The following is a 16,464-nucleotide window of genomic DNA, read 5'->3' on the forward strand; positions in this document are numbered from 1 at the left end:
GAAAAAAAATGCAGGAAGTTCAACCTCAGACGAGTGCTGTGTCACACTATATGCAAGATTTACTTTCCATCCAATTAGTCCTCCTCAGGTTAGGGTTATTATTCATGTTTTACCTGTATAAGTTGTTCTGGTGAAGGTGAAATCTCTGTTTCTTTTCTTGTTACACCAAAACTACCTTTGAGGCTGGTATCCTTTACTTGTTGTTGCAATAAAGGTATGAGATACCTCAGTGTAAGTAGAACACCCAGAATTAAGAGAGTAGGATGATCATCTTCTACAGGAACCAACAGGCCTGGGAGTAGAAAAGCAGCAGCCAAATCACTTATTGACAGTGGTTAGTTTCAACACTAATCCTTTTTCATGTAGTCAATATAGTAACTTCTTTAAGAAAAAAAAAAACAACACCAAAAACTAAAAGCCCACACCCCACCCAAAACCTTGCAGCAACTTAAGAATGCTTTCTAAATGTAGCAACATTTGAAAATACACATTATTTAATACTCCTGACAATGATTTAAGCAACGTGGGAGAATGGTCAGAGGACCTTGTCTCACCTTCCCTGTTCCCTACCTCTTTTCTCTCAATAAAAAGACAAAAAAAAGTTCCTTTTTCTTAAAACCTGATGCTTTCAGTAAGTTATCTAGACCCTCTTCCTCCCCTAACCTGCCCCCTCTCTCCACTTGGCTGTTTAATTAATGCCAAACATAATTCACACACATATGCTACTATCCTAATGAATGACATTTATACTTTTGCCTTCTCCTTCAAATATTGGCAACCTAGTTCCATATACCTACCTGCTAATCACAGAGTCAAACCCAGAACATATTAGGAATACATAAATATAAGTTACGCAAGAAAACACAATGTTCTATGGAAGGGAAAAAAAAAATCTGAATTCATGGAGTTCCTCTTAGTGCTCCTGTCTGAATTCCGTACCATTGCCAGGATGTTATAAATATCACCTTTGAGGCAGAAGAGAACAACATGTGCACAGAAGTACACCATTTTCAAATTCAGAGTGAAGAAAGTCACTATGTGGCATTTTAACTTTTCACCCGTTCTTAAAAGAAGCAAGGCTAACAGGATAATGCTTTATGTATCTGTTGGTGTTCCTTACCTCTTCTTTTGCAATACAGTCTACATAAAGAACCCTTTGTCAGTAGCAAAACTGAGGCAAAAGTTTCCACTATAGTCCAGGCAAGAGTCTCATCATGAGTGCAAAACACCCCAAAGACCATGAAAACTTCCCAGATGTAGAAATATAGCACCATTTCCTGATGCAAAGTTGTGTGCTTTTAAATAAAAAAGAATTCCATTTCTGGTCTAAGTAAGGTTTTCAACAATGCATCTACGTGGTGGTACTTCTAAGAAAGGTTACAGGGTATGTGTTCATGACCCAGAGAAGAGCAGTCTCATCCTCCACCTCAGCCCTGCTGCACTAATAACCAAGCTACTGAACAATGCAAGTCTTCACAGATTCCTGAGCAAGTTCTTCCAGAATCCCTACACCTCCTCCATTTTCAACAGGCTACTTGCTTCCATAGCTTTGTCTGTTTGTTTTCAACATTACTGAATTAGCATTGCAGCACACACAGAGATACAAATAGCTTTAGTCATAATATTTTCATCTAACTTAATACAAAATAGAGGAAGCATTAGCAGTGTAACTGGTAGTCTAAGTATCCTTGCTTTGTCTGAAAGCCTCTCACATATGAAAAGTATCTTATATGGAAAAAAGTTGATGTTACTCACACCTGAAGCAAATTAAATGTTCTCCCTGAATCTTACCTAAAAGTACATTCAATAACCAGGCATAAAAATACTGCATTCTTCGTGAATGTTGACAGATGCTTACTGCCGATCCTGCTGCTGTTCGACGGATAGTAGGGGAACTGGATTTAAGATTAGCTATGAAAGCCTTCAATAAAACCTAAAAACAAAGATATCTTACTTAACTTTTTATGACAAAGAAAAGGACAGAGAAGAGAATTAAGAAGTCAGCAAGTGTATTTTTCACTCATTCAAAGCATTAATTAACCTACATCAGGAAAGGGCAATTTCTGCCTTAATTCAGACACGCATCTGTAACACTGCTTGCTGTAACATCTGATTGATAATGCTGATAGCTTACTGGGTGTTGAGATATAACAGGGAGCACTAACAGGTTAAAGAAAGATACCTTAATCTCATTGTCGTTTGCAAAATTGCCAAACGCTGCCATGATTTTTGGTATTGCCGCAGCTAGTGTCTCTTGTACCGATTCTTCGGGTCTCTTACTTATTCGTGTTAGACAGGGCAAAAGGTTCACTAAGTATGGCCTAAGTATGGCAAAGGAGAAAAACTAATTTGAGATCAGAACAGCTGTACCCATCAACATTTTTAATTCATACCCAAATTCTGTTTAATTCATACTCAAACTAAATCATAAAAATGTACCTCTTAGTTACACAGAATGTAGAAAAAAAGGCAAGTCTTCTTAACACAATTTGCCAACATTAGGATAGAACTAAAGAGAAGAATACACTTTAAAAAACCCATATAAGTCACTGTCTTTACAAGTTTTCCCATCACTTCCCCCCAGAGTCATGTACAGCACAGAACTGAAACTCTGCTAAAAGAAACCAGCTAATCAACTAAAGCTACTTCAGGGAGAATAATGCGATCGGACTTCTTCCAACCTCCCAATTATATATTTAAAACTTGAGAACAGTAACGTTTTGTTAACATCTGTATTTTATTAAATGTTCTTTGGAAAGTTCATTACTAGGATGTGTTTACCTGCATTTTTGAGGCCGAACTAGATGGGCAAGCTCAGCAAATCTCCAGAGTGCAGCACGTAGACTTCGGGAAGCACCATTCTAGACAGAGTATATAATTGTAACATTTCATCAGGCAAAACTATTTCCTAAAAAATACCTATAATATACAATTGTATAGAGTTTTGTACCATTTTACTTAAGCAGAGAAAAATGTAAGGTGTCTGGAAGCCAGAAATTTCCTTTAGCCAAAAGGAAGTCAAGTCAGCTCCATGACTGCCTTCATTTTTCTAGCTGGTATTAGGAATTTTCCGATAGACCCAAAATGAGTAATAAGAAACACCAAGAAAGAGAAGGAAACGTCTGAGATCTCCACTCTGCTGAAATCAGCTTAAAATACCACAGAGAAAATCATCAAACAACAAAGAAACACTGATGATATGAAAGTCTAAAAATCCCTAGAACGCTTGCAGAGATATAAATGCAGCATAAAATTTACAGCAGTGAAGATCTGCAAATAAATAACGTTTAGCTCCTGAGCACACCAAAAGAAATTTCCATGTATTGATCTGTATCACTTCACAATGGCTTGCATGCTGAAGTTTAGTATCTATTTGTCTGTACCAACATATTCAGTTGTGCACCTGACTTGTGCCAGAATGCCTTTAGACCCAGTGTCTAAGGATATGGCAAAGCTCCTTAGTATTTTTGGAAATATAGAAAACTACAGAAGTCAATAGATGTCCAGGAGAATTTGTGTACCTAATGTAGTTTGAACCTAACCAAAATGCTTCTAAAATTAAGTCCTTCTGAAGACAGAGCTGAGATGTTTAGAAACTGCCATTTCTTTCTTATTTTCTTTAGCTAGTATATCAAAGGCTCACGGTCTTGTTAGCATGACAAGTAAAAAACTTGCATGTGAATTATAAAATGTGTGTTTTTCAGGTTCAGAGCCAAACAACAGATTCTGGCACAGCTCCTAAAGTGATCCAGCTGGTGCACAAACAAAATTCAGTCTTCTGGGTGCTTCTGTTGTGCCTGCTACCTCTCTGTCTTGCCTCTGCTGTGATTCTGAGAGCAACTGTTCAAGAAGCACATGCCACCTGAACAACAAAATATTTCCTCCTGCACCTGGTCATAATGTGCAGAAACTTCAGAGTAATTTTTCTTTATGTTGGCTGTTTTTTGTCAATTAACTGGACTTCAATTTCTATACCTTCGAAACTTTTGCATGACATTAAGGTATAACAATACAGCAAGATATTCATACAGGGCCTACAAGTAGTCCACATCTGACAGAAGAAAAGCTATCCATATTGTTTGTGTTATTTATTTTATTTTCTAGAGTCCCATCATCCCCAAAGAAATGAAACAAAAAGCAGTAGCATTACGGTCCAACAAATAAAACCTATATTTTCTGTGTATACGAACCTTGCTATGTGTTTATAGATGCAAGAGACATGATTTCAGTGATACTGTCCTGAACACAGCACTTTTCTTTTGTAGTCATAGAACCATTAAGGTTGGAAGAGACCTCTAGGATCAAGTCCAACCATCAACCCAACGCTACCATATCTATTACTAAAATTCTTCCCATGGACATTATTTAATTGTGACTTTTGATGCAAAGAGAGATGCTTCAGTAATTTTACCTATTCTTCTTACAGAAGCTGTAAATACATGTCAAACGTTCACAAAACAAAGTAGTTAACATTTGTATCAGGTCACTTCAGCTCTTTATGAAATGATTCCTCCAAGAAGTTATGTCAAATTAAGAATTTTACTGTCCTCCACCTACTTTTTAGCACTCTTTGGCTTGAGGTTATTCTTTCCAGCTCAGTCAGTGGAGCAAACATCATGAATATGCCTTACTCATTTGGGTGTAGCGTCACTAAGGTTAACTCTGACTGCTGTTCCTACCAAATGCTCACACGTTTTCTGCCAGATAAGCTTTCAGGAGTCGTTAAATCTAAACAATGGGGCCAATAGTGAGAACTGGGTAGAATAATACATTAAGCAGTCACAGATCCTTCCAAAGTGAAGCTCTGTCCTTGATCTTAAAAGACACACACTATTTATTTATGCTAATGCCACATTCCAATATACTAAGGCACTTAGTAAATGCCATATTTCAAAAGGACAGGAAAATAAGAAACTCACCTTTTTAATCTCTTTATACAGTTCTAATTGTAACCTAGGAAGATTGGAATCCATCAAAGCCTGCAATAAAATGCATTGAGAACATACTGTATCAGAGGGGAGGCACTTTAGAGTAATAAAGTTACACTTGCAATAAAACAGCATCAAAAAAGGCACAGAACTACCTAACTACCCCATATTTGACGCATAATCAAGAAGGTGCTAAATACTGAAGAGAGACACCTTTATCTTTCACATAAAAACAAAACAGAAATGGGGACAAATTCCACAAACTAACAGTTATTGGCGTTAATATCGACTGCTTTACCCGTTCTACCTAAAAAAAGGCCATATGGGATCAGACTACAAGCAGAGCCAACCTAACGCGCTTTTTGGCAATCACCAGGAATACTCATTAATAGAATATTAAAACATGAAAATAGTATTTAGAAGCAGTGAGAGATATTCCATGCTATATAGTCCCAGTGTCAAGAAGCCTCCTGCTATTTCTCAAACCGAGGCTGATTTGTACCATTATCTTTAACAGCTCTTGAAAAACCCTTCTTTCATGAGTCAGCCTATTTTCTGCATCCATTTATTACAAGGTGTTCTGGACACCAGAAGTATCACATCCCAGGATCTAACCAAGCACTGTATGACAGAGCACATGTTGTAGTTTGAACCTGCAGCCTGGCTAAGAAAATGAAATGAAAGTAAGCACCAAGATGTGCTAATTTTCTGTTCAGCTCAACTCAATCATTCTCCCTCCATCTTTAAAATGGCAGAGAAGAAAAAAATATGAAAATAGTTCCACTGTATATAATCCCTTCCTACAGAATATTTTGTATACATATGATTACCGTTCCTCTTCCATTTTTTTTTCCCTAGTGCACACTGCTATTCATGAGCATTTCCACCACCACTTTGTCAGATGAAATGAGAGCTTCATACAGTGTGAAAGTGCCTACATTATATATTTATACAGGGCTATGTTTGCTATTTCATTCTTCGCTCCTCATGTAATGATTTAATAATTTCTAATTCTCCATCTGCCTTCTTGACCACCAACCATTAAGCTCACATCTTCACAGGATTACTCTTACATGGCACATGCTGATGTAGAGGCCACAACTGCTTAAGCATGGTCAGTGAAGCGCCTGTGGCCCCTCCAGAGCGTGACTGCCCTAGCCTAAATTGTGTGCCCTAAAACTTCATTCCCCACAATTATACCAGTCATTTTAATAAAATGGTTTTACCTTCCCCAGAAAAATATTACCTGGCTTGTACCTTAATATTGTCATAAGCACCCCAGCTATTAACTGCAGGTGCCCAGATGACAGTAGGTGGGGATAAATCTCACTTATGTCACAAAACAATGTTTATGGGAAGTACACTGCCCCGTACATAAAGATATCAAACAACACAAAAAGGCACCAGCTATTGTTTTGGCTTCAAGGATAAGTTGTCCTAACAACACATTCAATTGGAGCAACTCTTTTTACTAGTGTATATCCATATTTTTAGCAGGCTAGAATCTAAAAAAGTCATCCCATTCAGAAAAAATTATAAGTACAGTAAACTCTAAATTACTACAAATAATAAATCCCCATTACTGAGACCAACTGTACTCCAATCTGTGTGAACAGTCCCACCAGTATCATTAGGACAGAGAATGCTACAACATCATGCATCAGCTTCAGAAACAAGATCACTTCAATAACACCTTACCCACAGAAACCTGGTAACTCCCAACTTGGTATTTTTTGTTTTAAATAAAGGTATCACCAAAGCTATTTAAACTTTGAGCCATTTATGCTGTCTGTGATGTTCTGACAGGTAAGTGCAGAGATACCTAAAGATGACCTACAGAGTGTTTATCTAAACTTATTTGCTGTTTCAGTTTAAAGCCTTGTCTACACAGAAGTATTAGCATTTTAATTATACCAATGACCATAATCTCCCGACAGACACAGAGTACATTACATTATACAAGTACTGCTTACATCTATATTATTCTATTTAAAGAGAGAAAAGATAAAGCATCTTTCTAGCAATAGAATTAGTCTCTAAAATGCCTGAAGTACTAAAAAAGCTGAATGTTGACTAATACGGAAGCTTAGGAGCCCAATGCCTCGGTTCCACTCATCACAAGCATCACTGCTACTTTGCATTGCTGAAAATAAAACTGCACATCTTTTTGTCTCTGCATTTATACACAAGAGAGCTTCTGCCTAAAAACTGACTTTCTTCCATGCAGCCTAAAACACAGAAACAGAATGCAAACTGTCACCAGCTTCAATAAGAGCCTGATAAATCCATGTGGTTGGAATATCACAACTATTACCATTTCATAGCTGTGACCAACTGGCAAGCTTAATGGCTGATAGAAGGCTCCATCATTTAAAGTCACTTTAATCTTTAAAACAAAACAAACTATCTTACAAAGATTTGAAAAGTTAAAGTTAAGTTACCATGAAACATGCCAAAAAGCAACAATATTAAATAGACAGGTGAATTAAAGATGTCAATTTTATAGCAAGTCTACAGAAGAGTTTGGTGGAAAGAAGGAAGAAAGTTTGCACTTTAAAACTGTTTCAGAGCATCTTTTGAAGCAAATTAAGCTACATAATGGTGTATGCGTTTCACAGAGTGCTAAACTCCTGCAAATGGAAAAACATTTATATCAGCATGAATAGATCAAAATGCTACAGGGCAAAACAAAAAAGCAAGAGACACTTGCCCTTCATCATTCCCTATCATTATGGAATACACTACATAACCAGTAAGCTTTCTCCATACAACTTTCAGCCACAAGCTCAACCCCCAAAACTTCATTAATTCAGATATCAAGCAAATAGATCTTACTGAGAGAAATCCCTACAGAAATAGAAACATTTTGTTTGCTGGCTTCTACACACCACTTCATGCTAAAGAAAATCATTATTTGCGTATTTCTAAAGCACTTAAGCTTTGTACCTAGTAGATTAATTATGCAGGTACATTACATTGACTCAAAGGTCAAGTATTTCAGAAAACAGGAAAAAAAAAAAGAAAAAAGGGCAGGTGAAGCTAAACTTCTCATGCAAGCAGCAGCTCACAGCAACTACTCAAGACGTTCATTTACAGACACTTTGAACCAAGATTTAGACCTTGCCTGACCTGATTTGAATGCCCGCCCACCATGCTCCAACAGGCCCTTCATTCTGGATCACAGTAGTGTAACAATCAATCTCCAGAACACCGTATTTATCCCAATTATTGCCTAAAAGCTTCTTCTCCTAGTCTCAACAAACCACACTACCTGAATTACAGCACACTATTAGTTTGGAATGAAAAGCCACTACATCTTTCAGTCAGCTTTTTAATAATATTTTTACCTTTCCTCGTGTGAAGTATCTTTATGTTTACAGAACAACAATAGAGTATTCCTCCCACACAACAAGATGATTTTAGAAAAGCCCACATTCTTGTTTTGTTTAACTTGAAAAGAACAAAGTTAATGAACAACCGAAGGAAAGAATACATTAGAACGATGAATGACAGAAGACAAGTTAAATATCTTGATCTGGGCATAAAAAGCTCTCCTAAGAGCACATACCGAATTTAGTAAAGAACCTTTCCTAACCTCTTATATTAAGACATATTATCAACAATAAGATAAGCAACTAAAAGAACATCAGTGTGAATTCATATAGGACACTGCATCAAGAAGTAGTAAAATCTGGTAGTACAGTATATACAAGTTCTTACTTTAATAACTTTATTAAGGCATTCATCAGCAACCATCCGGACATCAGATTCCGCATCCTCACTGCAGAGGAGGAAAAGTTCCATAGCAATCCCCAGCAGTTTCTGAAATTCTGGAGAATTTCTAAATAAAGAAACATTAGAAAATTACAATGCACACTATGAAAAGTGAACACCAATGCTATTTTTGAGGGGATTTCAGAATCCAGCTACGCATATATTATACACAGTTATACAAGAGGAGAAGACACTCAGTGGTTAAAGCACGTCATCGGGTGTTGGGAGATCACCTTCCTGCTCTTTTCTACATAATCTGGCAAGGAATTTGACCTCTGTGCCTCAGTTTCTCTGCCTGAGGTAGAAGTATAATGCCTACTCTAGCAATGCTTAAACAAAATTACTTCTTAGACTTTGGGTTGTTAAAAAAAAAAAAGTTGTGCCATTTCAGTTTTAAACAGAAGTTGAGCATTTAAAATCAGCAATTATCAGGAAGCCTCCAAATAACTAACACTCCAAAGTAGCTATTCATATTAATGCAATAAATTAAAGACATTGTCTTACCTTAAAGACTGAGCAACTATGTTTTCACATATTGTTAGGCAATGATTCACTCGATCTTTCTTGCTAGTTGAAAGCTCTTTCTTTCTAAAAGAAGAACACAATGATAACAAGTCTAAGATAAGACTTCAGAGGTGAGCAGTGACCATTTAAACACTCTTGCTAGGGAACTGTCTAATGATTATACAAGAAAAAGATGCACTTTGCTGGTCATTATATAAACAGCTGTATGTGAACTACCTGTAGTCCCAGGACTTCATACACCTGCTGCTCAGAGCACGCGGGCACACACGCAAAGAGAACAATATAAACTTAGAAGAAGAATGAACCATTTAACAGGGATTATCGTATTAATTCCATAACTTTCATGAGAAAATATTTGGGAAACAAAACTGAAGAATGAGGAGGAATAAAGGGAAGGAAGGAAAAAGGGGAGCAGACCTAGAACAAAGCTGAAATAAAGAAACTGATAGAAAAAGGTTCTGGAAAATAAGCCACGAGAACAAGTCTTGCAGACCTGAAAATACCACTTTTAAAGAGAACTTCCTCACACATAATAACCCCTTAGATTTTTTTTGTCTGGCAAGTTCTTGAAACTTAAGAGTTCTATTAAATCGACCATTTTGTATTTCAACTGGAAAGGAGGCCAAGGCAATCCTATCATACGCCACATCCTCCAAATGGTTTGGTAATTATAAAAATAGCAACGCTTTAGGCACTGTCTATGGCCACTAAGAATGTCCCTATAGTAACACTTGGTATAGTCCAGGAAAGGCCAAGCTTAGTCATCTCGCAGCAAGTAAGTGTAAACTGAAGAGAATAAAAATCCACAGAATCAAAGAATGCATATCAACAAGCGATGAAGAGCACAATATGAAAAGCTTCTACTAAAGAAGCTTTTACTAAAGAAGGAAAGAGCTTCTTTAACCTTCACTTCAACATTATATAAGCTCCTACAACCCTTTATGGCTGTTTCTAGAACAGGAGCTTCTTCCCTGCTCCACCCCCAACAAAGGAACCGAAAAAAAGAGTGAGAAAGATTCAAAACTGTAACGTTATTTCATTGTATACAGCATCTCCTACTCTTACCTTTACGGACATGGAATCATTTCTAGGAAAGCAGACATTACTTTCAAATAATTCAGCAGCATCAATACTGTAGCCAAACTGCACACCCAAAGGTACCTCTCCTGGGAGTGTTCCACAAAGAGGCACCTGCTTCTTCACTTACACTCACAGAGATTCTTCCCTTTTGTTTTACGAGTGAAAATTTATCATCTGTATTTTTAGCATTTAATTTTCTGTCTTTGCAAAAATAGAAAAACCATCAAATCGCAAAACAATGTCTCTGAACTAGAAGCTGGAAAACAGTGTGAACTGCCTTGAGATACATTAATATAGCTAACACAATGTTAAGGACCAACAGCGAGTAGCCAGTGAGTACTTTAAGCTAACTCAAAATACATTGTCAGACAAAAATTTTGAACAATTAAGCTGTAGTAGTTAAGAGCTTTAGCTCAAATAATAATACTGTTTTTGAAAAAAGTCATTCTTTGCAAGTACCCCTGTCCTTTTTCTTCCATCAGGTTGGAAGTGGGGGGTTGAAAAGAGTTTGCTCCCAAGATTTCAGTTTCTCTCCCAAGGATCCTCTCATCTCAATCCAGAAATGTTTTCCCTTTTCAAAAGTTTAAGGCAAAGTTCTGAACAAAACCATTTTTTCCATTAAAATTTTACAGTATTTTGTATAGGTAAGCATCATTGCTTCTCAAAGAGGATCTCTTCTTTGTCTCGTGTTCTTAAGCAACTGGCAGAACGTGAGTAGCCAACCGGAATTTGATCAAGATGTACAACATCCTTCTAGCTTGATGAAGCACCAGAGTCTTTAACAGCACCTTCAGATCACTTCTAACAAAAGAGCAAATGCTTCCTAAAACATCCAACTGATTTAGCAACTTAAGAACCATTGATGTGAATGGGCATCTAAGAAACTGAATAAGTAATTTCAACTTTTATGATAATTTTACATAGCACTACCCACATCTCTTGTGAGCACCATTTTCAGTACACATTCAACCCAAGAACAGGACGGACACATCTATCCTTGCCCATAAGCTTGCTATTTCAGATACAAAACACATTAAAGATACTGCTGAATAAGACTGCTTTCAGAATGAAGTCCTTTATTATCTACACATAATATAGCCCTAAGCAAGGCAGGCAGTAGTGTTCAATACTACTCAGACTAGAACAGATCAATCTCTTCAGCATATTTCTGTAAACAGAGCTCACCTAATACTGAATCTACCACCTCACTGAAATAAATAACTTAAAAATTTTTAAAGGCCTGAATACAGAAAATGTAATGTGAAAACTTAGAAGGAATGCATATAGTTATCAAGCTACCATTTAAACTGAAATAACAGAAACTAGAGGTGAAGAATAACTATCAGTTACTATATGAAGGCAAAAAAGAAGAAACATTCAACCTAGTTTGCCGTACTGAATTTTTCATCTGCCACTTGGCTATTAAACTTCCAAAAAATCAGCCTTTGAAGGCACGAAAGAAAAGGTGAAGTCAAACACTTAGTGTACATTGCGTGCATGCACTTATTTTCTGTGCCTACAGAGAGAAGGATAACAGAACAGTATCTGGAGACAGAACACATGATTTTTTTTTATTTTAGAACAAACAAAAATGCTCTGTTCAGAAGTATTATGAAGTCCTCGGGCAAACTGCTGATGAGCATACCCAGTGGGACAACAGCAGCATCACGTATTTCCTAGAAAAGAGCTGAAGTAGCAAGCCGCAAGTGTAAGGTCATTTTAATTTGATGAATAACAGAAGGCACGAAATACTGGAAGTAGCAGTTATCTACAGGAAAGCTTCATCTCACAGGCAGAAGGGCTTAATCTTCTGCGTGCTTGTACAGACAATCTCTAGCCAAGAAGATTAATAAACAAAAGGAGGAAACCAACAAGCCCAGATAATTTTGTACTCCAAGTCCTGATGAGCTGGCCATAAAGAGATGCAGCTCACTGATGCTAATTTTTATTAGGCCTTGGAATTCAGGATGTATAAGAAGAGTACAGAAGCTCTAAAGCTGAACCAGCATTTAAAAAAAAGGGCCAAGCCAAATGGCTCAATGTTAATCTTGAGAAAATTAATGGGAAACTCAAAAAAGAGTCTATTAATAACAAACAGAAATATGAATGGATCAAGAAGTAAACTAAGCCCAGACAATGTGTAGTAACACAGACATGATGGACAGCCAAATAAAGCAGAACTGGTCTACAACACACCCTAGAAATGGTAACTCCAAAAAAACATCTAAGAACAACCACTGACAAGAGGGCAACAGGCATTATCCACACAGTTCAAGTGGTCTTCAGTTAAGCAAAAAAAGTCATGATACCTCTACATATAGCACTGATGAAACCAATCTATGACCACAGCCTCACTCAAACATAAAAAATTCCAGAAAAGGTCATGAGTATAGAAAAATGGATATTGCTGGAGGACTCTTTGGCTTTTGCAGCACTTTTCACTGTAAAAGTAATGGTTAGAATCAAATGTAAGGAAAAAAATAAAATCATAAATAGGGCATAATTACAAACAACTACAATAATTAACTATCAGAACAAGCTACCAGGAGAAAAGGTGAGGAATCCACCTTTGGATTAAATAAATCAAAGCTAAATACTTTTCCAGAAAAACGATTAGCAAGTCATTCTCTCAACTCACCAATACAAGGTAAAAATGAATAAAACGTAAAACATAGGATGCTGTGTGACAGCCCATCTGCTTTTCAGTTTCACTGAGTAAACTCTGAATCTTCACATCATACTAATCAAACTAAGTTAGCAGGAGCTTTGTAATCCAAAACAAAACACGGAACTCCAAACAAAATTTAAGGGTCTGAAAAATCCACGAACAGATACGGAAGAAAACAAGGTGCCTCAGCAGAAGCGTACAGAAGCAATACGATGAGAGAGGTCAATATAACTTTTCACAGAAAGGGACACCCCCCACCTCAAAAAAAACAAACACCAAACCCAAAAAACCCAGCAACAGATAAGAGGGGGTGAAAAACTGATATCTGACTGTAATGCATAATAAAAGCATAACAGATGATTATTGCTGATAAAAATCTTAAAACAGAAAGGCCCTGACCTTCTCGGCAAAAGCTTGAATTAATATTTTAATATAAAAAAAAGTAAAGGCAGAATATCAGTTTTATCAAGAGTTCAGAAGTCACTGTCTTAAAGTTAAGAAAAACTTCAATACATGTTGTGCAAACAATTAAGTCTTCTCTACCTCAATCTCTGCGATCCCTAAGCATTTCATACCAGAAGACAGGCAGCCCTTAGCACAACTCATTCACTAATGAGATGTAGAATGCTCAGTTTCTACCAAAAATATTTAAAAGGCCATTTCTGCCTACTCCAACAGGAAAGATTTTAAGTTGTTATTTTTAATCACAAAGAGGTAACATTGCAGTGTTGTAATTTCAGGTAGCTTATTTTGGGAGAAAAAAAAAAAAAGTAGAGATGAGTAGTTAGTTTTACTTTTACTGTAGCAAAAACGTCCAATAAAAAAATTGCCTGCAATAATGAGATTATAAGTGGAGGAATGACAGCTTCTCACTTGTCTAACTTAGGCAACAGGACAACTTTTGATGTAATGAACAATGTGAAACAGCTATGGAACAAAGAGCAAACCAGTAACATTTATGCTAGGACATTCACCAGTTAATTTATTCTTTCATTACTGACAGGTAAGCTTGCATCCTTTTACACCAGTAAACAGAACAGGATGTTAACATACAGAACCACAAACTATTTAAGTGTTATTTGCAGACAACCACCTCTCCCCAAAAGAAAGGGAAACACAGGGCAATTTTCCTTTCCAGTTCACTACAAACAGAAAAAAAAAACCAAAAGCCAAAGCCAAACAGTATTGTGAATTACATTGAAGATGCCACCTGGTATTTCACTAGAAGTTTTGGAAACTTCAAAGACTGCCACAATATCCTTTCATAGGCTTTTATGAGGCTTAGTGCTGTTACTGAATTTGTGTAGCTCCTGGAGGCACGCAATACCGACAGCTTTCTGAAAACATACAGCCTATTTTTAGACACAAACCGAAGTCAACAAGGACAACTACAACCCTAATTTTTCCATGTTTTGAGTTCAGTGTGCCTAAATTCAGACTCCCAAACCAAGCATAACATCCCTCAGCAAGCATCGCAAACAATTTTCAGGACTTTCTCTTGAAATACCACAATCTATCTCATTGGTAACTTTCTAGACGGATTTTCTCAACTACATATAGGAAATACTGGAAATATATGGCCATCTATCACCCATGTCACATAAAGTACTAGCTCAAAACACACACATAACAGAGCAATTAGTCCCTGCAGACCAGCAAGGTATCTAAAAACAATTAGTTCATGAAGACGATGAGTTTTTTCACCTATTATGCCCCAAAAGTGTGAAAATGTATTGACATTGTTTGAGACAACACCCTCCAAACAGTACCAACCATGATAATTTAGTTGGCACCCGTATAAGAATGTACTGTGGAAGCAGGTGGCCAAGAGCCCAGCTCCAGCGCTTATCATCCTCTGCCAAAACACTACACAACTGTCAATTTAGAAGTTACCTGCTCCTCAACCCTTCTGCTTCTCCTGTCTCCCCAGCAGCTGGAGAAAAAGCAATACTGTGACTCATGTGTTTATCCTGTACAAATCTTACTGTCTTTTCACCTACTCAATAAAAGTCATTTTGGGATGCAAATGTTAGGGGCAGCACTGTGGTGCTGAACAGCTCCTCGTCCTTGCCCTCCGGTAATGCCTCCCGATGGGAAACCTGAATATCGCACCGATACAACATAACGCATTTGCCCCTAATATTTAAGAAAGCAAAATGATATCAGAAATATTTAAACTAATTCCTCTGAGGTATCTGCACAGCAAGTCACAGCACAGGATTTTAAAGTGAAGTGTGTCATAAACAAACGTCCACATCAGCTCTCCCCAGATGCATCAGAGCTCAGACTTCAACTTCATTCAGCTTAGCGCTTAAGTTATGCTTAGGGGATTTTGCCCTTTTTCCAGCAGCGTATTAGCTAGAGATAACGTTTTACTTCCTAGAACCAGCCCGTGAGACCCACGCAGCATTCCTGCACCTCCCGTTCATCACCCGTACTGCTGTATTTTCAGATGTGTTTGCCCAGAAAGTTAGTCCTAGCTTAAACTTAAACAGAGAGCAGGCAGCGCTCCCGGACACGTCCGCAGGGACAGCCTCCTGCCAGGGACGGGGAAGCACGCCGGCGCTTACTCCTCCGGAGACCGCCGCTCCGGAGCGGCAGCGGCCCGGCGCCCCGAGGGAGGCTGCGGCCGGGGCGTTTCGGGGGCCCTTCCGGTCCCCGGGCGCGGGTCACTCACGGTCTCTGGAGCGGCTCCTCGGGGATGGCGGCCGGACCCTGCTGCTGTTGGAAGGAGCGCAACGACTCGAAGGCCTTCATCAGCTTCTCCATGGTGGCCATGTCCGCTCCGCCCGCGCCGGCGGCACCGACCCGCCGCTCCTCCTCGCCCTCTTACGGCGCCTGGCGGCGGCCGCCTTCCTCTTCGCGGGCCCGGCTCTTTCCTCCTCCTCCTCCTCACCCGCCCCCCCCCCCCCAAGGACTCGCGCTCCCCGCTCGCCCGCCGCGGCGCCGGAGGCAGCCGCAGCGCCGCCGCCCGCTCAGGCCGCGCCGTCCGTCACTGCCGCAATGAATGAGGGAGACGCCGCAAGGGGCCGCGGGCGCTCCCCAGGCACCCCGCCGCCATCTTGGACCCGTCCCATCAGCCCCCGCGCCGCTGCCGCTCCCCGCCCGGCCCCGGGTCCTAGGCCTGGGCTCAGCCACGCCGGACGCGCATGCGCAGAGAGCACACACAGAGCCCCCTGCGGTGTCACGCGAAACCGGAGGTACCGACAGACGCGGGCTCGGTAAGGGGCGGGGCAGCAGGGAGACCGACAAGCTCGCTGTCCAATCAGGAAGACCGGTGGCTGGGGCAGGCGCTCCCCGGGCGGGGCAGGCTCCATCAGGCACCCCCTCCCTGCCTCCCGCCCGCGTTCTCGGCCGGCCCCCTCAGGCCCCAGGCCCCAGGTCCTCGGCCAAGGCGCTGCTGGCTTTTCAGCTTTATTTTGGGCTGTGTGTAGAAGACAGGCACCATTGACAGGGACAGGACACTGGGAACTTGGCAGCGTGCCCGCC

General features: G+C 39.4%; 1 protein-coding gene across 2 annotated transcripts in view; it reads right to left on the reverse strand.

Moving 5' to 3' along the window:
* The window catches only part of HTT (huntingtin), an 84,507-nt gene extending 68,659 nt beyond the window's left edge, over nt 1-15,848 (reverse strand). For both annotated transcript variants that reach the window (XM_075091983.1, XM_075091982.1), the window contains exons 1-8: nt 15,653-15,848; nt 9,207-9,290; nt 8,649-8,769; nt 4,920-4,979; nt 2,782-2,861; nt 2,183-2,321; nt 1,792-1,933; nt 114-292 (exon numbers count right to left, since the gene is read on the reverse strand). In XM_075091983.1, the coding sequence (XP_074948084.1) occupies nt 114-292; nt 1,792-1,933; nt 2,183-2,321; nt 2,782-2,861; nt 4,920-4,979; nt 8,649-8,769; nt 9,207-9,290; nt 15,653-15,753 (906 nt within the window). In that variant the 5' untranslated portion in view covers nt 15,754-15,848. The remainder of the gene's footprint in view (nt 1-113; nt 293-1,791; nt 1,934-2,182; nt 2,322-2,781; nt 2,862-4,919; nt 4,980-8,648; nt 8,770-9,206; nt 9,291-15,652) is intronic.
* Nucleotides 15,849-16,464: the final 616 nt, after the last annotated feature.

Source organism: Phalacrocorax aristotelis, chromosome 4 (assembly GCF_949628215.1).
Source record: "Phalacrocorax aristotelis chromosome 4, bGulAri2.1, whole genome shotgun sequence".
NCBI classification, from domain to species: domain Eukaryota; kingdom Metazoa; phylum Chordata; class Aves; order Suliformes; family Phalacrocoracidae; genus Phalacrocorax; species Phalacrocorax aristotelis.